We start from the raw sequence: 22,535 nt of genomic DNA, 5'->3' as shown, positions 1-22,535 counted from the left end.
CATTCACATAGGCGATTAAAGCAGGAGCTGTGAGATCAGCTCCTGCTTTAAAGCTGCGGTCCTACTTGCGTCTGTAGGCGCGATGTATTAATCGCTTATGTATTTAATTCATCTCATCGGCGTCCAATGGACGGACAGAGGCTCTGTGGGCCCCGGCACTTGCCCGACTATGCCGTGCGCTGATGCCGGCCCTGGCTGTAACCATAGGGCCAACAGTGACCTTGCACTTGATAGTGGGGTCTCCTTGGGCCCCACGAAATGGATCTATGACTTAGGCTTGATTCACATCTGCACATCGGTTTCCATTTGGCGGGTCTGCTCAGGGATCCCCGCGAATGGAAACCTAAAAAACCTAATCCGCATAAAAAAGCGGTTACCTTAGGAAGGTAGGACCCATAGACTATAATGGAGTCCGTGTGGTTTCAGCTCGGTTTCTGCATGAAAACGCGGAGAGTATAGTGCTGCTTGCAACGCTTTTCTCTCTGCATTTTTCATGCGGGGAGGGGAACGGAAACCCTGAACACAGATGTGAACTAAGCCTGTTTAAGTCTTGCAACATTATGTCAGCCTGTAGCCATAGCCTAAGTCGCACAACTTTAGTCACGTGACTTGTGTGTGACTTTTTATCACACGATACATCTATGCATGTAGCCCCAACCTTTTCCCACTTGAAGCCATGGTACGCCCGGAGTCGCAAAGCAAATCCATTCACTTAGGCTTGGGCTACACGGTCACTCTGGCGTGCGACTTCTGTTGTGCGACCAATGATCGCTGAGTTGCTCTGTGGCTCCTTCACTAATATTAGTGAATGGAGTCACACTGCAATTCCTAGTATGCCTACATCCTGACTTATAGTCACAAAGAAGTCCTCAAGCATACAGTATGAGCAAGCATACGGGCTGATTTTATAGGTAGATTGCACTGGAATGACACCCGTGCGCTTTCCGTCCCCCCATTGATTTCAACAGATCAGGAGTGGCGCACCAGAAGCCCCCTCGGACGACACACTCAATTGTGTGAATGGGGCAATGTTCATCTTTGGCGAGGGCCACATAGGGACTTTGGTGGCGACTCGCAATGTGCGACCAAAGATTGCAATGCCGCCCTGCGAATCCTTCACTCAGGTTTGTGAATGGAATTGAATTGTAAAACAAATTTTGCAATTTGAGTAATGTCCAACTTTTTTGTGATTGGAAGTCGCTGTCAGAACCCTCGCGGTCACAAGGCGACGCCATTTACTAATATGGGCGAAGGTGCCCCAGGGTGACAAGCGCTATGGGAGTCACAGCGAGTCACTGGGTGGCCCTGGTCTTAGGGCTAGTTCACACGCGGCTAATGACCGCGTATTTTGTTCCTGATTTTGGGCGGGAAGCTGCGTCAGAATAGGACCAAAATGCACCTGCCGCGATTGTTGTGGCTTCCCGCTCCAGAGTAGGCACAAATGAATGGGCCTAGTCTGGAGGGTGGTGTCGCGAGGCGGACGCCGGGGCTGACTCAGCCGCAAAATCCGCCAGAAGAAAGGGCAGCTTGCTTCTTTTTTTTTTTGTGCAAAAAAGAACGCTAGCGGTCTACATAGACCTCTATTGTGACGGGGCGGATTTTGCGTCAAAATCTGCCCCCTCTTGCCTCATGTGAACGAGCCCTTAACCCCTTCCCGACATCCGCCGTAATAGAACGGCGCATGCCGGGTGTGTAACTACGGCGACCGCCATAGCCGCCGGGTGTCTACTGCTTTAAGCAGTAGACAACCGGCGCTAATGTCTCCGATCGGTCCCCGCACCGAAAGGAGGCATTAACCCCTCCAGTGCCACGGTCAAAGGCACTGGAGGCGCCATTTTCCCGGCGGTGCATGGGCGCCGCCATTTTGCCGGTGATTGCCGACGTCACGTTGCCATGACAGCCAGGAGCCTTGTTAAAGGCTCCCGGCCAGTCTGTAATTTCTATGGTCTATGCAGCCTGCAAAAGAAATGATGATTTTTTTGCAATGCATTAGTGATCAGACCCCCTGGGGTTCAGCACCCCCTAGGGGGTCTAATAAATGCAAAAAAAAAAAAAAAAAATTGAAAAAATGTAAAAAAAAAAAATATATAAAATTTTTAAAAAAGTATTAAAAATTCAAATCCCCCCCCCCCCCTTTCCCTAGAACACATATAAAAGTAGTTAAATATTGTGAAACACATACATGTTAGGTATCCCCGTGTCCGAAATCGCCCGCTCTACAAATCTATAAAAATATTTTTCCTGTACGGTAAACGCCGTAGCGGGAAAAATAGTCAAAAGTGCCAAACCGCCATTTTTTCACTGTTTTGATTCTGATAAAAATTTGAATAAAAAGTGATCAAAGCAATAACATTTCCCGAAAATGGTAGAACTACAAAGTACACCCGACCCCGCAAAAAAAGACGCCCTATACATCCCCGTACACGGACGTATAAAAAAGTTACGGGTGCCAGAATATGGCGACTTTTAGAAAAAAATTTTTTTAACACAGTTTTGGATTTTTTTTTTAAGGGGTCAAAATGTAAATAAAACCATATAAATTTGGTATCCCTGGAACCGTACCGAAACACAGAATATAGGGGACATGTCATTTCGGCTGCACAGTGAACGCCGTAAAACCAAAGCCCGTAAGAAAGTCGCAGAAATGCATTTTTTCTTCAAATCCACCCCATTCTGAATTTTTTTCCTGCTTCCCAGTACATTATATAGAATAATTAATGGTGGCATCATCAAGAAAAATTTGTCCCGCAAAGATTAAGACCTCATATGGCTCTGGGAGCGGAGAAATAAAAAAGTTATGGGGTTTAGAAGGAGGGGAGTCAAAAACGAAATACGCCGTCAGCGGGAAGGGGTTAAAGTCAGGGTTGTGGCACATAGAGATTACCATGTGACTAGTCACTAACATTAGTGAGGGAGCCAAAGGGCAACCTAATGCTCTTTGTACGACCAATGTCTCCTCTTATGTTAGTGCGGGAGTCGCAGGGTCACATAGTCAGGGCCATAGTCGCGCCGTACGCCGTCGGTATTCATGGTAAAACGGATCCGCCACTGCCTAGGTTTGGCTATGACGTCGCCAGACAAAACTGCACAAAGCCGAGCGCCGATTGACTCGATGAACTGAGGGCGGAAGCAGGGCAGCGTGCCTGCAGTATGGATGACGAAGTCGGGCTGCTGACGAAGTAATCGATCGCCGATCTAAGTAGCGGGGTCAGTGCGAGTCTCCGGTGCCGGTGTTAACGGGGCTGAACATGGGCGGAAAGAATAAACAGAGGACGAAGGGAAATGTCCGGGTGAGTCATGTGGAGAGGCCCTGGGAGAGTGTGGAGGGCACCGCAATATCAGCTGGAGAGCTCACGGGTCCGGGCCTGGCAGCATGGAGGTGCTGGGTATGCTGGGACTTGTAGTCCTATGTCAGTTCAGTGCCTAAGGTCAGAGTAATAGGGTGTGATGGGCTCAGGGGGGCACTAGTAGGGTATTGGTGCCTCTTGGCCATCCATAGCACATGGTGGCGCCCCCCATAGGTGACCATTATGTTTCTGCACTTATAGTAATGCTGGTCGCCTTCTGTGGGCAATTGCAATGACCTGAGAAAGTTGCACAACTCTGATCACACAAGTGGCTTCATGAGGCGCACCAAACAGCGTACCTTTTGGCTCTGCATTGGTTTATTCGGGGGATTCTTCTGGTTTTCTGTTTTTTCTTTGATATCACTTGGTAGGCAATAAAAACCACCATGTAAGTCTCCGTACACACTGCTGTAAGGTCGGTATAGACCTTGGTATGCATATGCATACCTCCCAACCGTCCCGATTTCTCTGGGGCATTCACGATTTCGGTGACGTGTCCCGGTTGGAGGGAGGTATGTTCCGATTTCAATTCAGATCTGCGTCCAGAGGACGCAGATCTGAGTTGAACACATATGCGGCTAAAGCAAGGAGCTGTCACAGTTCAGCTCCTTGCTTCGCCGCTGCATGCCGGCTACTGGCTGTGTAGACGCAATGTGATGATGTCACATCGCGCCTACAACTGTGTGCGAGAGAGAGGCGCGGAGAGAGTGGCGGGGGAGCAAGGAGAAGGTAAGTGTAATGTGTACACTGAGGTGGAACGTGAAACTGGGGACAGATGAAGGAGAGAATGGCAGGAATCTGGGGGCAGAGATGGAGGGACATGAATCTGGGGGCAGAGATGGAGGGACATGAATCTGGGGGCAGAGATGGAGGGGACATGAATCTGGGGGCAGAGATGGAGGGGACATGAATCTGGGGTCAGAGATGGAGGGGACATGAATCTGGGGTCAGAGATGGAGGGGGGACATGAATCTGGGGGCAGAGATGGGGGGACATGAATCTGGGGGCAGAGATGGAGGGGACATGAATCTGGGGGCAGAGATGGGGGGACATGAATCTGGGGGCAGAGATGGAGGGACATGAATCTGGGGGCAGAGATGGAGGGGACATGAATCTGGGGGCAGAGATGGAGGGACATGAATCTGGGGTCAGAGATGGAGGGGACATGAATCTGGGGTCAGAGATGGAGGGACATGAATCTGGGGGCAGAGATGGGGGGACATGAATCTGGGGTCAGAGATGGGGGGACATGAATCTGGGGGCAGAGATGGGGGGACATGAATCTGGGGGCAGAGATGGGGGACATGAATCTGGGGGCAGAGATGGAGGAGACATGAATCTGGGGGCAGAGATGGAGGAGACATGAATCTGGGGGCAGAGATGGAGGAGACATGAATCTGGGGGCAGAGATGGAGGAGACATGAATCTGTGGGCAGAGATGGAGGGACATGAATCTGGGGGCAGAGATGGAGGGACATGAATCTGGGGGCAGAGATGGGGGGACATGAATCTGGGGGCAGAGATGGAGGGACATGAATCTGGGGGCAGAGATGGGGGGACATGAATCTGGGGGAAGAGATGGAGGAGACATGAATCTGGGGGCAGAGATGGAGGGACATGAATCTGGGGCAGAGATGGAGGGACATGAATCTGGGGGCAGAGATGGAGGGACATGAATCTGGGGGCAGAGATGGAGGGGACATGAATCTGGGGGCAGAGATGGAGGGGGGACATGAATCTGGGGGCAGAGATGGAGAGGACATGAATCTGGGGGCAGAGATGGAGAGGACATGAATCTGGGGGCAGAGATGGGGGGACATGAATCTGGGGGCAGAGATGGGGGGACATGAATCTGGGGGCAGAGATGGGGGGACATGAATCTGGGGGCAGAGATGGGGGGACATGAATCTGGGGGCAGAGATGGGGGACATGAATCTGGGGGCAGAGATGGGGGGACATGAATCTGGGGGCAGAGATGGAGGAGACATGAATCTGGGGGCAGAGATGGAGGGACATGAATCTGGGGGCAGAGATGGGGGGACATGAATCTGGGGGCAGAGATGGAGGGACATGAATCTGGGGGCAGAGATGGAGGGACATGAATCTGGGGGCAGAGATGGAGGGACATGAATCTGGGGGCAGATGAAGGGTGTAAATGAAACTGGGGGAGAGATAGAGGGGGGGACATATAATTTACGGGTGACTGTAGGAGGATTATACTGTGTGCAGGCACATGAAAAATTAATGAGAATGGGCGGAGTCAACACAAAAGTGGGCGGGGCTAAATTTGCTGCAGCGCGCGTAGCCGCACATTTTGTCCCTCTTTCGGTTCTTCAAAAGTTGGGAGGTATGTATATGTGTGTTGTCCCTGCTGTCCTGACAATACAATAGATGATCCGCACAGGACACAGGGATAGGATCTGCTCTATTTTCTGAGGCCTTGTTCTATGGCTTACTAAACGGATCTGTACAAACTGCATTGGTGTGTATGGGGCCTCCATAGATCAGATCTGCAGCAGTTCAGGACTCTGCCTCATAGATCATTGAGATTCTGTGAGTTCAGTTCAGGACAAGACTGCGTGTAGGGACCCTAAGAGGTACAAGCCTGGAAACGTCTTCTAGGAGAACTTTCCGATGCTTCTTATCACTCCATATAGGATTCTCTACCTGTCTTGTGTTATTTAAAGCAGTGGTCTCCAGCTGGTGCAGAACTACAAGTACCAGCAAGCTCTATATAACCCAATGACAATCTTTATGCTGATGACACCCAATTATACACATCTTCCCGTGACATCACCCCTGCACTCATACAGAACACCAGTGACTGTCTCTCTGCTGTTTCTAATATCATGTCCTCGCTCTATCTGAAACTAAATCTCTCTAAGGGTGCATTCACACTGAGTAAACGCTAGCTTATTCTGAACGTAAAACACGTTCAGAATAAGCGGCGTCTAAAGCAGCTCCATTCATTTCTATGGGAGCCGGCATACGAGCGCTCCCCATAGAAATGAATGGGATGCTTCTTTCACTCTGAGCAGTCCCATTGAAGTGAATGGGGAGTGCCGGTGTATACGGCAAGCTCTGCTCATGCCGGAGCGTACACGCCGGCACTCCCCATTCACTTCAATGGGACTGCTCAGAGTGAAAGAAGCAGCCCATTCATTTCTATGGGGAGCGCTCGTATGCCGGCTCCCGTAGAGATGAATGGAGCTGCTTTAGACGCCGCTTATTCTGAACGTGTTTTACGTTCAGAATAAGCTAGCGTTTACTCAGTGTGAATGGGCCCTAAGACTGAACTACTACTGTTTCCACCATCTAACAGATCTGTCCCTGATATATCCATTGCAGTCTCAGGCCTTACTATAACTCCTAGGCAGCAGGCCCGCTGCCTCGGGGTCATGTTTGACGCAGACCTTTCCTTCACCCCTCATGTTGAATCACTCGCACGTTCCTGTCACCTCAAAAATATCTCCAGAATACGCCCTTCCCTTACCAGAGATACACTAAAGACACTTATTGTCTCTCTGATTCATTCTCGCCTTGACTTCTGTAACTCCTTACTAATCGGTCTTCCCCTCACTAAACTCTCCCCTCTACAATCTATTCTGAATGCAGCGGCCAGGCTCATCTATCAGGCTAGACGCTACAGCGAGGCCTCTGGTCTGTGCCAGTCACTACATTGGCTGCCTATTCATTATAGAATACAATATAAAGTTATCCCCCTCCTCCACAAGGCTCTCCATAATGCCACACCTCCCTACATTTCCTCCCTCGTCTCTGTCTACCGCCCAACCCGTGCTCTCCGCTCACTCAATGACCTAACACTTACATCCTCTATTATCAGAATCTCCCGCGCTCGTATACAAGACTTCTCCCGAGCTGCACCACTTCTCTGGAATGCTCTACCCCGGACAATAAGATTAACTCCCAATTTCTACAACTTCAAGCGCAAACTAAAGACACATCTTATCAGACAGGCCTATCACAATGTCTAATGTAAACCCTTAACCCTCCTCTCTCCCCGCTCCCACATTTCCCCACATGATATGATGCCATCTCAGGATAACTTTATAGGTCCAAGCTCCATCCACATGTTACAGGACACGACTGGTGATGGCTCAAAGTTTTGTTTGTGTAATGACAGTCACCTCTATTACAAAAGTGTCTGACCTCTGTATAAGCAATATTGCCCCTGCCACCCCTTGTGTCACCCCCTCTACCTCATAGATTGTAAGCTCTTGCGAGCAGGGCTCTCAGTCCAATTGTGTGAAATGACGTTCTTTGTTATGTATCTGTCTGTGTTTGAACCCTACAAATTGTACCTCGCTGCGGAATATGTTGGCGCTATAGAAATAACATTAATTATTATATTATTAATGGTCTATGTAGTCACAGCCCATTACCTTTGTGTATTGTTTTGCAGCCGTCAAGCAGTGGACGGGCCGCAGAGCTACTTGCTAAGGAAAGCGGCACGGTACCCGGTTTTATTGGATTTGGAACAGCCCCGAGTGACCTGGGTTACGTCCCTGCCGTGCAGGGTGCAGAAGAGATTGACAACCTTGTCGATGCAGATTTCCGAATGGTCCTGCGCAAACTCTCCAAACGTGATGTCACGACAAAGCTGAAAGTAAGGACACGTATGCGGTGACTGTTATGGTGGTGAGGGTAACCTCTGCCTTCATTGCTCTCTTCTTCCATCTTTTCTCACCCCATAGCTATCACATTCATTCCCCACCGAATATCAATGTATTTCCTTTTTCTGTCTCATTCAATACCCTTCTCTTCTCTTTCGCAGCCCATACCCATCACTATATTCTTTACCCCCTCTACCTGTAGCTTTCACTCTGCTCCATCACTTTCTTCTCTGCACCCCCTACCTATTGCTTTCTTTCCTTGGGTCTCATGCATATGAGAAGTATGAAGTGCAATGGGGTATCCAAATACCTTCTGTCCTCCATTGATTTCATTGGGGGGGCTTCTTCTCAGTTTTGTTCCATTGTCTCGGAGCTGGATAGTATATGTTCCATATTTTATGGAAGCCACTTGGTCATGTGCATGGGGCCTTATTCCTTACTCATGGCTTTCCCCCACTCTATACCACTATCTTTTGTTAAAGGGGGTTGTCCAAGATGACCCATTTTTGGCAAGGAGGCCGGAGAAGGTGGAAAAACAGAGCCAAAAAATCCATTCTCATCTGTGCCCGGTGCTCTGGTGTCTCCTACTGCGGCCCGGTCCTGATGCTCCTGGGTCTTGTCTTGGCTGAAGTCCTTGCCGCAACGCCTCAAAGGCCTAAGGAAAGAACACGGGATGTCACGGGTGACGTATGTGAGTGACTTCCCGGTTCTTTTACTTAGGCCCCTGGATAACCCCTCTTAAAGGGATTCTACCATTAAAATCAAATTTTTTTATGGATCACACGTAGGAATAGCCTTAAGAAAGTCTATTCTTCTCGTACCTTTAGATGTCTTCTCCGCGCCGCCGTTCAGTAGGAATCCGTTTTTTTTTTATCGGTATGCAAATGAGTTCTCTTGCAGCACTGTGGGCGGTCCCCAGCGCTCAAGCAGCACTGAGGGCGTCCCCAATGCTGCGAGAGAAATCTCCAGCGCCGCCTCCATCTTCTTCAGGAACAGGCTCTCTGCGGCTCTTCTTCAATCTTCTAGGCCTCGGGCAGATCCAACTGCGCATGCCCAGGCCACAAGAAAATGGCCGTTTACTTACTGTGTAAGCGGCCATTTTTCTTGTGGTAGGAGAAGAATAGCCTTTCTTAAGGTTATTCCTATGTGTGATCTACAAAAATATGTGATTTTAATGGTAGAATCCCTTTAAGTATATGGATTATGATAGAAATGATCTCAAGGAGAGGGAGATGATTCTCACCCACATACCCGCATTCGTGTTAACTTGTGTTCTGCTAGAACGTGACATTCACTGTATTTCTGAGAGAGTCCACCAAGGTGTCCCTGAACCTGTGCTTCATTTTTATAGGCAATGCAAGAATTTGGTGCAATGTGCAAGGAGAGGGATATGGAGATAGTCCGAGGTGTCCTTCCTTATTGGCCTAGGAACTATTGCAAGATCTCCTTGGTATGTATAGTATGTGACCTGAAGTAACCCAAAGTATATTCTTACTCTCAATGTTATATAATGAGAACGCAAAGACAAAATACTGTAAAATTCCAATATACAGCTACAGTATGCTGCTGACAGGAGTAACAAAGACAGTCCTTGTAATGTCATGTCTACATTGTCATCCGGTACCTGACTGCTCATTTACTTAGTCATACTTGTATTCCCCATAACAATTCTAGAGCACGTCTTCTTCTAAATATTGCATTTAAGTGTTCCTCTGTTACTCCTGGAAATCCAAGAGGAAGTGTTATCGTTATGTTTATTATTAGTAGGGTGAATGGTCATGTTGTATATTCAATACATAGCACTGATGTATCCGGACACCGTATATAATATACAGTGCTGTGTACCAGGGTGCTGTATGACTCTGTATACAGTTAGGCTACGTTCACATCTTTCTCAGACTCTCTGATGGAGACTCAATTGCAGAGTCTGCTGAAAATGCAAGGTGGAAAAAGTCTTGTAGTACCAGTTACAACCCAAGGACAGGTGTGGCGCACTTCAGCATTCCTGGCCACCTCCAGTACAGGGAAACTGCAGTAAACTGCACGTGAAGGGGCCGACTGCAGTTCCCTTACACATCCTGGTAGCTGGTGGGGCTGCTGTGCAGGGAAACCCAGGGGCCCCAGCTATCATAAAGTGAAGGCCTATCTTGCACTATGACCTACCGCTTTAGTCTGACGGGTGCTGAATTGTTATACTTTCTGGATTAACAATCAGCTGTATATCCGTGTATCATCTCAACTAGCCTTGTCTATATGGTATTTGGCATATGGGTGTTGGGGAGATTTGGTGAAGAGTGCGGGGTCATAGGTCAAACCTCCATTGATCTGATCTGCAGTAGTTCAGGATTCACAGCTTCATACATCACTGAGATTCTTTGAGTTCACCTCAGGACATGCCGTGTGAAGGGGCCCAAAGTCAGAACAGAGAGCAGGGGCCTTTTAATTACCTTTATTATTATTTATTTATTATGCTTACTTGTATAGCGCCATCATATTCCGCAGCGCTTTACAGATATTGACAGTCACTGTCCCATATAGGGCTCACAATCTACAGTCCCTATTAGTATGTCTTTGGCGTGTGGGAGGAAACCGGAGTACCCGGAGGAAACCCACGCAAACACGGGGAGAACATACAAACTCCTTGCAGATGTTGTCCTTGGCGGGATTCGAACCCAGGACTCCAGCGCTGCAAGGCTGCAGTGCTAACCACTGAGCCACCGTGCTGCCTGAAAAACCCTTTTAATTACCTTGTATAATAATAATAAATTTTATTTCTATAGCGCCAACATATTCCGCAGCGCTGTACAATTTGTAGGGTTCAAATACAGACAGAAAGATACATTACAAAGAAAGTCATTTCACACAATGGGACTGAGGGCCCTGCTCGCAAGAGCTTACAATCTATGAGGTAGAGGGGGTGACACAAGAGATAGCAGGGGCGGCATTGCTTATGTAGAGGTCAGACACTTTTGTAATAGAGGTGGCTGTCATTACATAAACATAAAACTTTATGAGCCGTCGACAGTCGTGTCCTTTAAAGGGATTCTACCACTAAAACACATTTTTTTCTAGTTACCACGTCGGAATAGCCTTTAAAAAGGCTATTCGTCTCTTACCTGTGGAAGTGCTCTCCGCCGCGCCGTTCGTTCAAAATACCGGTTTGTACCGGTATGCTAATTAGTTCTCTCGCAGCGATGGGGCGTCCCCATCGCAGGAGCAGCGATGGGGGTGTCCCCATTGCAGCTCGAAAACCGACCGCAGCGCCGCCTCTCTGGTCTTCGGTGTCCTCCCCTTGCTTCTTCAGCGTACTGTCGGACGCCTGCGCAGTATGCTCTGTTCGGCGAAGATTGCCGAACGTACTGCGCATGCGCGAAATTGCGGTGCCCGCACTATGGCTGGGACCGCAATTTCGCGCATGCGCAGTACGTTCGGCAATTGTCGCCGAACAGAGCGTACTGCGCAGGCGTCCGACAGTACGCTGAAGAAGCAAGGGGAGGACACCGAAGACCAGAGAGGCGGCGCTGCGGTCGGTTTTCGAGCTGCAATGGGGACACCCCCATCGCTGCTCCTGCGATGGGGACGCCCCCATTGCTGCGAGAGAACTAATTAGCATACCGGTACAAACCGGTATTTTGAACGAACGGCGCGGCGGAGAGCAGTTCCACAGGTAAGAGACGAATAGCCTTTCTAAAAGCTATTCCGACGTGGTAACTAGAAAAAAATGTGTTTTAATGGTAGAATCCCTTTAACATGTGGATGGAGCTTGGACCTATGGAGTTAGCATGAGATGACATCATATCATGTGGGGAAATGTGGGAGCGGGGACAGAGGAAGGTTAAGGGTGCACGAAATTGTGATAGGCTTGTCTGAAAAGATGCGTCTTTAGTTTGCGTTTGAAGCTGTAGAAATTGGAGTTAATCTGATTGTCCGGGGTAGAGCATTCCAGAGAAGTGGTGCAACTTGGGAGAAGTCTTGTATACGAGCGTGGGAGGTTCTGATAATAGAGGATGTAAGTGTTAGGTCATTGAGTGAACGGAGAACACGGGTTGGGCGGTAGACAGAGATGAGGGAGGAAATGTAGGGGGGTGCGGCATTATGGAGAGCCTTTTCTCTATCATTGCCAGAATTTTGCTCCTTGTACATCTAAACCTTATCTACAGACATTATAGAAAGTGCCAAGCCTGTCCCTGCTGCAGCAGAAGTAGCGGAGCTGAGCCTGTCCCCAGTGCAGCAGCAGAGCTGAGCCTGTCCCCGCTGCTGCGGTAGAGCTGAGCCTGTCCCCAGTGCAGAAGCAGAGCTGAGGCTGTCCCCGGTGCAGCAGAGCTAGTTGTGTCTTTCAGCATTCAGAATTACTTGTGACATGTTTGTATGTTTTCCTTCCCAGGATCACGATCGTAGAGTGCGGGAAGCGACACAACAAGCCTTCGAGCAGCTTATCCTGAAAGTGAAGAAATATTTGGCCCCTCATTTAAAGAATCTCATGGGGTTCTGGCTTCTCGCCCAGTGTGACACGTACTCCCCCGCAGCCAGTGCAGCCAGAGCCGCCTTTGAAGCAGCTTTTCCACCACACAAACAGCCGGAAGCCCTGGCGTTCTGCAAGGACGAAGTTCTGAACGTGAGTTTGTGTAATGTCCGAGGTCAGGGTTGGAAACCGGCGCTCAATAACAAAATTCCTCCGCCGTAATCTTGCATTACAATAGTTGAAAGAGGGTCTGGTGAATGGGGTAAGCTGAGGGGAGGACAAATATTATTCATGTTCATTAAGGAGATGGTGAAATGTTTTGACATTTGTTTCACATAAATTATTATTTTATTAGTCAAATTTTTATAGGACTGTGTAAAGTGTTGACTTACATTGTCCTGATATTTTTGCCTAAATTCTCAACTCTACCACTAAATAGAAGTCTACGGTAAAGCCGTCCAAGGCTGGATATTTATGGCTTATCCTTAGGAGAGGTCATCAATATCTGATCAGTGACGGCCTGACACTCAGCACCCCCGCTGATCTGCCGTTTGAAGAGGCCACAGCACTCGTTCATTGGTCTCGTCTCGTTCCTTGGTCATGTGACCTATTTGCAACTCAATTCTATTCAAGGGTATGGGATTGAGCTGAAGTACCAAACACAGGCACTAGTCAGAGTATGGCGCTGTGCTTGATATTTCGTGTAGAGGTGCAATGTCCCACATTCTCTTCAGACCCCCACTGATCCGAGTCATTCATTTCAATGGGAGTGATGGAAATAATCTCTGGTGCTCCCATTGAAATGACTGGAGCGGGGACTGGTGGGCATCTCGTGGGTCGGACACTTACCAGTCAGCAATTTAATTTTCATGGTATAACCCCTTTAAAGGGATTCTACCATTAAAATCAAATTTTTTCTCGATCAAACATAGGAATAGCCTTAAGAAAGGCTATTCTTCTCCTACCTTTAGATGTCTTCTCTGCGCCGCCGTTCAGTAGAAATCCCGTTTTCCGTCTGTATGCAAATGAGTTCTCTTGCAGCACTGTGGGCGGTCCCCAGTGCTCAAACAGCACTGGGGGCGTCCCCAATGCTGCAAGAGAAATCTCCAGCCCCACCTCCATTTTCTTAAGAAACGGCCTCTCCCTGCGTCTTCTTCCTGCGTCGGGTTCAAACTTTTACCCCTGCACTGTCGACTCTGCCATCGGGCCTCGGGCAGAGCCGACTGCGCATGCCCACAAGCCACAAGAAAATGGCCGTTTACACAGCTTGCTGTGTAAGCGGCCATTTGTCTTGTAGCCGCAGGCATGCGCAATCGGCTCTGCCTGAGGCCCAATGAGCCAACTGCGCATGCCTAGAAGATTGAAACCCAGGATGCAAGAAGACACAGTGAGAGGGCGTTCCTGAAGAAGTTGGAGGCGGCGCTGGACAGTTTTCTTGCAGCATTGGGGACGCCCCTAGTGCTGTTTGAGTGCTGGGAGAGAACTCATTTGTATACAGACAAAAAACGGATTTCTACTATATAGCTGTGTGGAGAAGACATCTAAAGGTAGGAGAAGAATAGCCTTTCTTAAGGCTATTACTACGTGTGATCGAGAAAAAAATTGTGATTTTAATGATAGGATCCCTTTAACTACATCCTCTGGCTGGTATCTGGCGTCAGTCATCATTTTTTCTTCTGTCCATAGAATAGGAGACACATATTAGATCAATGGGGTCCAACCTCTGGGACCCCCGCCACTCGATCAGTTGTGTGTTTGTCTGGTTCAGTATCTCATAGAGTTGCATAGAGCAGCAGCCATCTTACTTGACCATTGCTCACTATAACACCGATGCACTGGTCAGGTATGACGGAGAGTTGGGGTCTCTCGTTCTAGGTATCTAAGCCGGACCCCCTCTCCTAGTGACATATCAATACTATTGGACTTGTGTAGTGTAGAGGTTCCTGGCCCCTTCTTCGGTCTGCATGAGACATACACATCTGTTGTTCCCCTCTGCGGACATCTTTATCTTAAGGAATAAAATGTAAAACCTCTCTAATCCAGTTATTACACAAGGTCCCGACCCCACATCTGCTGTGGTTTGGCCGCCTATAGATCAGATGCTTGGGGATGGAAACATAATAGTCTGCTTTACATCGCAGGCGGAGAGTCCGACCCCCTCCCCCGGTGGCTGCGCTCCAGGCCCTGCTGTGTACAGCGTGTGGGTTCCTCTCTCAGCCTTGTTGTGTTGGCTGTGGTAATGTGTGCAGTTCACGGAGTACCGGCACATGAACTCTTCCTCCTCGCTTGGGTCACGTCCCAGGATTTCATGTTCTAGGACATCTTGACAACTTCCTGTTTAGACCACAGTTGTTCTCTGTTGTTCTCCGAGTTGATCCTGGGATTAGTGGATTTTTATCACTTGGACAAGGTGATGGGTTTTGTTGTGCCCGGCGCTCTGTTATTCATATGTGAGTTCAAAACATTAAAGGGGTCTTTTGGGACAGTGGGCATTTCAGTCCCAAGGATAGGTCATCAGTATCCGATCAGGGATCTGACAACCCAAACCCGTACGGATTAGCTATTCCAGGCACCTAATCAAGGACTGGACCAGGATGACTCTTCTACTGCCCCTATCTGTGAAGGGAAATCTAGGGGAGTCCGTGATTAATTGGGCATTTTACCTTATGATTAATGGGGATTATTTAGGTCATGCACCTTTAAAGGGATTCTATAATTAAAATCACATTTTTTCTGGATCACACGTAGGAATAGCCTTAAGAAAGGCTATTCTTCTCCTACCTTTAGTTGTCTTCTCCGTGACGCCGTTGGGTAGAAATCCTGGTTTTCGTCTGTATGCAAATGAGTTCTCTTGAAGCACTGGGCGTGGTTCCCAGCGCTCAAACAGCACTGGGGGCGTCCCCAATGCTGCGAGAGAAATCTACAGCGCCGCCTCCATATTCTTCAGGAACGGCCTCTACACGTGTCTTCTTCCGGCGCTAGCGGTCAAATTTCTAGGCCTTGGGCCGAGCTGACAGCGCATTCCCGCGACCACAAGAAAAATGGCCGCTTACACAGTAAGTAAGCGGCCACTTCAGGAACGGGCTCTCTTCGCGTCTTCCTCCAGAGCTGGATTTAAACTTCTAGGCCTCGGGCAGCGCCAACTGCGCATGCCCACAGGCTGCAAAAAAATGGCCGCTTACACAGGCCACAAGAAAATGGCCACCTACACAGCTGTGTAAGCAGGCATTTTTCTTGTGGCCGCGGACATGTGCATTCGGCTCAGCCCGAGGCCTAGCAGTTTGAACCCAGCTCCAGAAGAAGACGCGAAGAGAGCCCGTTCCTGAAGAAGATGGAGGCGGCGCTGAAGAGTTCTCTTGCAGCATTGGGGACGCCCTCAGTGCTGTTTGAGCGGTGGGGCCCGCCCACAGTGCTGCGAGAGAACTCATTTGCATACAGACGGAAAACGGGATTTCTACCCAACGGCGGCACGGAGAAGACATCTAAAGGTAGGAGAAGAATAGACTTTCTTAAGGCTATTCCTATGTGTGATAGAGACAAAAAGGTGAATTTACTGATAGAATCCCTTTAACAGTATGGGTATGTGTTCGGCAAATTTTAAATCTTTGTTAGATAAATCTTGCAAGGTTGGCACTGTTGTTTCTTTTGGACCAAACATGGCCGAACTGAAACTGCAAATATATTCTGTGGTCAAAGAGACCCCAGAACATAATGATCGGAGACCCAGAGGAGGTGATTTACAGGCCCCAGCGGTCCCTGATGTCAGTCAGAAGCACGAAGATGTCAGGGAATCGCACCCGAATCCAGGAGAGGTAGGGAACATTGTTTTTCTATGTTTGATCACCTCCCATGAGCCTCCGCTTATTATACTCTCAGGTTTGCCAGTATGTGCCCGGGTTGCCGGTGATATTGATGCCATTAGTTTCGGCACTGATATCCCTGCCTGTTATGTTCAATGACTCCTGATCTCTACAGAACAGGAAGTGTCAGCCAATCGACATTTTATTCTCCTTTGACACTATAGCACGTGTTTTCCTTAGATCTGGACGCAGAGTCTCTCACTTCTCTTGGCCCTTAAGTGACATTTAGTCAAGCCGTTGTTACTGTTATATATATACTGTATCTATCTATCTATCTATCTATCTATCTATCTATCTATATATATATATGTCATTTTATTTCTTTCATTATCAGGTTTTGCTTGATCATCTGCTGAAAGAGACCCCTGACTCGCTCAGTGATCCGCAGTAAGTTATGTTTGTCTTTTTTCGGGGGTATGGGATTATTGATGACATCATTGCTGTCTATTTAGTATGGTCCAGTATCAGACACCCCCACCGCTCGTTTGAGTTGACCGATATATGTATGTGACATCATTGGTCTCAGACGATCACCGCTACTGCTTAGAACAGGTGATGGTAATAGCGCCTGGTCTTGGTGATCTATCCTAAACATAGGTCATCCATATTCAAAGGGGTCCTCCGAGGATTGTTTTTGTCAAGTTATGCATGTGCTGCTATGCTGCGAGACACACAACGCCTCCTCTTCCTGTCCGTTGTTCCCCTTATCACCTTCTGTGTATCTGCCCATCTTCTCCTGAGGTAAAGGTGTCCTGGCATAGCTTTATACACTACCATAATGGTAAAACCACTGATGGGAATAATATGGATGATCTTGTAGCAATGGCACCAATGAAGGGGTGACATCTATTAGGCAGCAAGTGGACAGGTGCATGTGTGTCACTTGACATGGCACCGGGATGCACTATAGGAAGATGGCCAGTGGTCGGAGGTTCTGGCCATTTATGTGGATTTTACTGCGGCTTGTACCAAGTGTGGACCCTTTCATGGCCGTGGTTCCCCCTAATAGCAGTGGTCTCAGTCTCAGCGGTCAAAATGTTGACTTGGCCTCTAAATTCTTCAGATCTCAATCCAATGGGATGTGCTGGAGGTCCGGTCTGATCCATGTAGATCACAACGCAACCAAGTACGGTCACTATACAAATATACAGCGCTGTGCTTGGTAAGTAGTGAAGAAATTGAAGGTCTCACCTGAATGCTGTGGCCTCTTTAAAGGGATCCTATCTTTGGATACCCTTTTTTACTCCCTAACATTTAGGAATAGCCTTAAGAAAGGCTATTCGTCTCCTACCTTTAGATGTCTTCTCCGCGCCGCCATTTGGTAGAAATCCGTTCTTTCTTCGTTATGCAAATGAGTTCTCTCGCAGCACTGGGGGCGGCACACAGCGATCAAACAGCACAGGGGGAGTCCCCAATGCTGCAAGAGAATTCTCCAGCGCTACCTCCATTTTCTTCTGTAAACGCCCTCTCCCTGTTTCTTCTTCCGTCCTGGGTTTCAATCTTCTAGGCCTCGGGCAGAGCCGACTGCACATGCCCGGGCCACCAGAAAATGACATACTTATACAGTAAGCTGGAGTAAGCAGCCATTTTCTTGTGGCTGCTTACACAGTGAGCTGGCAGCTTTTCTTGTGGCCCAGGCATGCGCAGTCAGCTCTGCCCGAGGCCTAGAAGATTGAAACCCAGGACGGAAGAAGACTTAGCGAGAGGGCGTTCCAGAAGAAGATAGAGGCGTCGCTGGAGAATTCCCTTGCAGTATTGGAGACACCCCCAGTGCTGTCTGAGCGCTGGAGACCGCCCCCAGTGCTGCGAGAGAACTCATTTGCATACCGAAGAAAACCAGGATTTCTACCGAACGGCGGCGTGGAGAAGACATCTAAAGGTAGGAGAAGAATAGCTTTTCTTAAGGCTATTCCTACATGTTAGTCAGAATAAAACGGTATCCAATGATAGGATCCCTTTAAACAGGTCAGGGCCGTTTTAGTAACATAAGGGGGAGCTCAGAATATTAGTATTGATGTTCTAGCTGATCAGCGTGTATATGGCGGAGTACAACATATCTGATCTCGCCCGAATCATTTACAGGACTGTCCCACCTGAAGAAAGAGAAGCCAAGTACTTCAGGGTTGTCACCTGCTCTTTGCTGGCGTTGAAGCGTCTCCTCTCCATGTTGCCAAGCGGTGAGAATGGCGCACTACAGGACCGAGTAGCCCACCTGCTGGCACAGAGCAAGTTCTGGAAGTACAGCAAACACCAAACCCCAAATGTAAGGAATTATCTGGTTACGTATGTATTTTATTTATACATAAAGTTAAATACCGCATAACTAATACATCTTTATATATGACACCTATTGATGACCAGGGAGGTGCCATGGCAGATACACACGGCCATTAACATGCCAGTACGGCATATTGTATTATTTTTATTCCCTTCTAAAGATAGATTATGAAATTTACTGTGTCCTTCCAATTGTAAAGCACTTTTCATAAATGAATAGTGCAGGTCAATATAAGAAACTTTGTAATATATCTTATTGAAGAAATCTGTCTCCATATTCAAGTCACACAAAGAAGTCTATGGCGAGGAGGAGTAAGCGGAGGCTGTTTATTGATTAATTACTTCATTCTGTACAGTGATAGTCTTATCTGGATACTTGGCAGTGTCAGAAAAGTTATTTCACTCAGTGTAGCCGTGTCTTCTCTCCATAGACATCTGTGTAAAAGTAGGAAGAGAAAGAAACAGATTTCTTTAATACAATATATTATAAAGTTTCTTATATTTACTTGTACTATTCATTCATGAAAAGTTTTAGAACTGTTGGAACGTTTTAAGTGATTCTGTCACTGAGCACCTCAACAAATCCCTAGGATCGCTAGGATTCCCCTTCAGTAGTAGCTGCTCTAGGAAAGTGTTCGGCTCTGCTTTTTGTGGTCAGACCTTCAGCCGTCAGGAAAGTTGGTGTTGTGTTAACTAAAAAATGGATGCCAAGACCTATGGAGGTTGGAGGTTGTTACACTATTAAAGAGGACCTTTCATGTGCTCGAACTATCAGCAGGGCATTCCTCACCACCCATAGCAATGCCCTACGTGCACTGAGCTCAGCTTTAAATGTCTTATTCATTGTGTAGTTCCTAAAAATTGCATTATATGGAGCCACCTAGTGTTCAGAATATATAGCAATGCGCAGGTCCACCTAATGAGCAAATGACTGGTGGACGCACATGCTCAGTCAATATCCTCATAGTTAGGTCTGTGCCTACTGATCCCCCCCTTAACTGCAGGGCGACCAATAGGAATAGATAACTAAGAGTCTCGGCAGTACATAGCAATATAGCCGAGAAGATTTCTGCAAGGGACGTTAGAAAGGACTATATTGTCCGCTACCAAAGTGGAAAGGAGACTAGATAAGCCTTAAAGGGATCCTATCCTATCCCTAACACGTAGGAATAGCCTAAAGACAGGCTATTCTTCTCCTACCTTTAGATGTCTACTCAGCGCCGCGTTCGGTAGAAATCCAGGTTTACTTCGGTATGCAAATGAGTTCTCTTGCAGCACTGGGGGCGGACCTCAGCGCTCAAACAGCACTAGGGGCGTCCCCAATACTGCGAGAGAAATCTCCAGCGGCGCCTCCATCTTCTTCTGGAACGCCCTCTCCCTGTGTCTTCTTCCGTCCTGGGTTTCAATCTTCTAGGCCTCGGGCAGATCCGACTGCACATGCCCGGGCCACCAGAAAATGGCCGCTTACACAGTAAGCTGTGTAAGCGGCCACAAGAAAATGGCATGCGCAGGTGCTGACATTTGCAGTCAGCTCTTCCCGAGGCCTAGAAGATTGAAACCCAGGACGGCGGCACGGAGAAGACATCTAAAGGTAGGAGACGAATAGCCTTTCTTAAAGCTATTCCTACGTGTTAGTCAGAAAAAAAGGATATCCAGTGATAGGATGCCTTTAAATATTCACAGTATGTGCCATAAATGTCCCGCACATATCTCAAGAACGTAGGCGTTCCAAATCCTGTCTTGTGGCTCCTGTGACTAGAGTGAGGGACACGTGTACACGACTCTCTCCATACACTTCTATGGGACTATTGAGATAGCTGAGTCTTATCACTTGTATTGTATTATGTGCTATCACAGATGTATCTATGTGTGACTAGTTTTCACTTGTTCCGTAGATTCGCTCCGCTTTCTTTGAGCTGGTTTCAGCTTTGTGCCAGTATCTGCCATCCCTCATGAACAGCGAAGCGTCCCGTGTGTGCCCGGCCGTGCTGCTGAGCATTGATGACAGCGATGCCGTGGTGTGTCCGGCGCTCTGGGAGTCTGCTCTGTACACGCTGACCACCGTGGAGGTGAGCCGACGGGTAGATTCAATATCAATTACAATGTTGACTCCATATTTAATGTTCACTTAACCCTTTGACGTCATCTTCCATAGGTTTAAGTGCACATATAGTGCACACACAGGAGCCGAGCCCACCCGCATTGTAGGGTTTGTCCGATGTCTAATGCAGCTGATATTTTGCAGCAACAGCATAGACCAGAGTTAACCCATTAATGACTGTTTAACCCCTTAGAGGCTGTGATCAATAGCGATCACGACATCTATACATTAGACGGAGAGAGAGACATCCTCTGTTAACCCATTTGGACGTTGGGGCTCATGGGTTTCAGAGGCAGTCGGAGGTCCTGAAAAGGATCTTAGAAGTGCTAACTTTATACTCCAGGGCCTGATAGGATGTCCATCAGCATATCGATGACAAACATTGAATAAAAAGTTCTCATCAGTAAATGCTACAGCTTGTCCTGCAAAAAATAAGCCCTCACACAGCATTGTGTTCTTAAGGCCCAAAATTGCTGCCTCCTAAAGGGTTCAGCGTAGGTGCTGTCACTGTCAATGACGTCTCGTTTTTCTCACATCCAGAACTGCTGGGATCATGTCAATGCCAAAAAAGGGGTATTACCCAAACTGTGGACCGTGCTGAGAGAGGGAGGAAGAGGACTGGCCACCGTAATCTTCCCCAATCTGCTGCCATTTATTAGCAGAGTCCCCAGTGACATCACACAGCCGCGGATGGACTTTTACAACACCTTGTTCGACGCTTTAATCCAAGGGTACGTTCTGTGCTCCTGATACGGTGCCGGTTATTCTTGTAGATCTGCATACGATTGCTTTTAACCCCTTCCTGACGTTCACCATACTATTCCGGGTCTCCTGTGTATTGTGCAGCGGAGACCCGGAGTTAATGCCCCCGATTAGAGTTTACACTGGTTGTGGGCATTGCTGCTGATGCTCCCGGGCAGTACGAGTTATGAGTGTTTTGGGATTTTTTTTTACGGGGTTAAAAGGTAAAAAAGTCAATATAACTTTGGTATCCTTGGAATTGTACCGACCCGTAGAATACAGGCGACAAGTCATTTTGGCTGCAGAGTGAACACCGTAAAAACAAAGGGGAAGGGGTTCAAGGGGTTGTCCAGGATAAATAATTGATGACCTATCCTTAGGTCAGGCCATCAATTACAGATCAGCAGATGTTTGAATAGGCTGTGGGGTCTTTTTAGATTTTAACTTTCCTATGACAACACCCAGTTAACTTATTCCTTCTTTTCTCGGAGGAATATTGTAAGAGAATATTCTTTAGTCACGGAGAACACAACTATTCCCTAAGACGTACAGGAGTCAGGATAGGTGACCAGTCCCCTTTAAACCTACACACATAGACATCTCCCTAGAATCGGTCACCTATTATAATGGATAAAGCCTGAATTTAATATTAATTATTAATCTATAAAATATTAATCTATTTAACTATTTCCTGTCACCAGCCTGTCCAGTGATCGAGCCATTGCCAGCCCCACAGAATGTTCCGCCATACTGAGCGCCTACACAGAATGTCTTCGCTTCACCATGCAGGAAAACATAGGAGACGGCGAGGAGCCTGTGAAGATTCGACAGTCGCTCATCATTGACCAGGTATGACACGTTACTACTGCAAACTTGTTAATTGAATAAATTGGTATAAGTGGTTGCAGCACTCTTGCCCGATGCCACATCTGCTTCACACGCTAGTGACCTCACATTCATCAGCCTGTTTGCAGCTCAGTCCCATTCAAATGAATGGAGCTGAGCTGCAATACTAAGGACAACCACTATACAGTGTATGGCGCTGTGCTCGGTAAGTAGTGCAGAGCCTACAGGGCTCATCTGAAGGCCGCAGCCTCTTCAAACAGCTGAGAG

The 22,535-nt window shown here is 47.8% G+C and overlaps 1 protein-coding gene across 1 annotated transcript in view; it reads left to right on the top strand.

The window, feature by feature from the left end:
* The first annotated feature begins 3,183 nt into the window (after positions 1 to 3,183).
* Positions 3,184 to 22,535, top strand: part of LTN1 (listerin E3 ubiquitin protein ligase 1) — a 62,706-nt gene continuing 43,354 nt past the window's right edge. The window contains exons 1-9 of the mRNA XM_075263428.1: positions 3,184 to 3,290; positions 7,771 to 7,974; positions 9,333 to 9,431; positions 12,366 to 12,596; positions 16,638 to 16,690; positions 18,386 to 18,566; positions 20,476 to 20,649; positions 21,222 to 21,412; positions 22,124 to 22,271. Coding sequence (XP_075119529.1) covers positions 3,249 to 3,290; positions 7,771 to 7,974; positions 9,333 to 9,431; positions 12,366 to 12,596; positions 16,638 to 16,690; positions 18,386 to 18,566; positions 20,476 to 20,649; positions 21,222 to 21,412; positions 22,124 to 22,271 — 1,323 coding nt within the window. The 5' untranslated portion in view covers positions 3,184 to 3,248. The remainder of the gene's footprint in view (positions 3,291 to 7,770; positions 7,975 to 9,332; positions 9,432 to 12,365; positions 12,597 to 16,637; positions 16,691 to 18,385; positions 18,567 to 20,475; positions 20,650 to 21,221; positions 21,413 to 22,123; positions 22,272 to 22,535) is intronic.

Source organism: Leptodactylus fuscus, chromosome 2 (genome assembly GCF_031893055.1).
Source record: "Leptodactylus fuscus isolate aLepFus1 chromosome 2, aLepFus1.hap2, whole genome shotgun sequence".
Classification (NCBI taxonomy): Eukaryota; Metazoa; Chordata; class Amphibia; order Anura; family Leptodactylidae; genus Leptodactylus; species Leptodactylus fuscus.
This window is presented reverse-complemented; position numbering and strand designations above follow the sequence as displayed.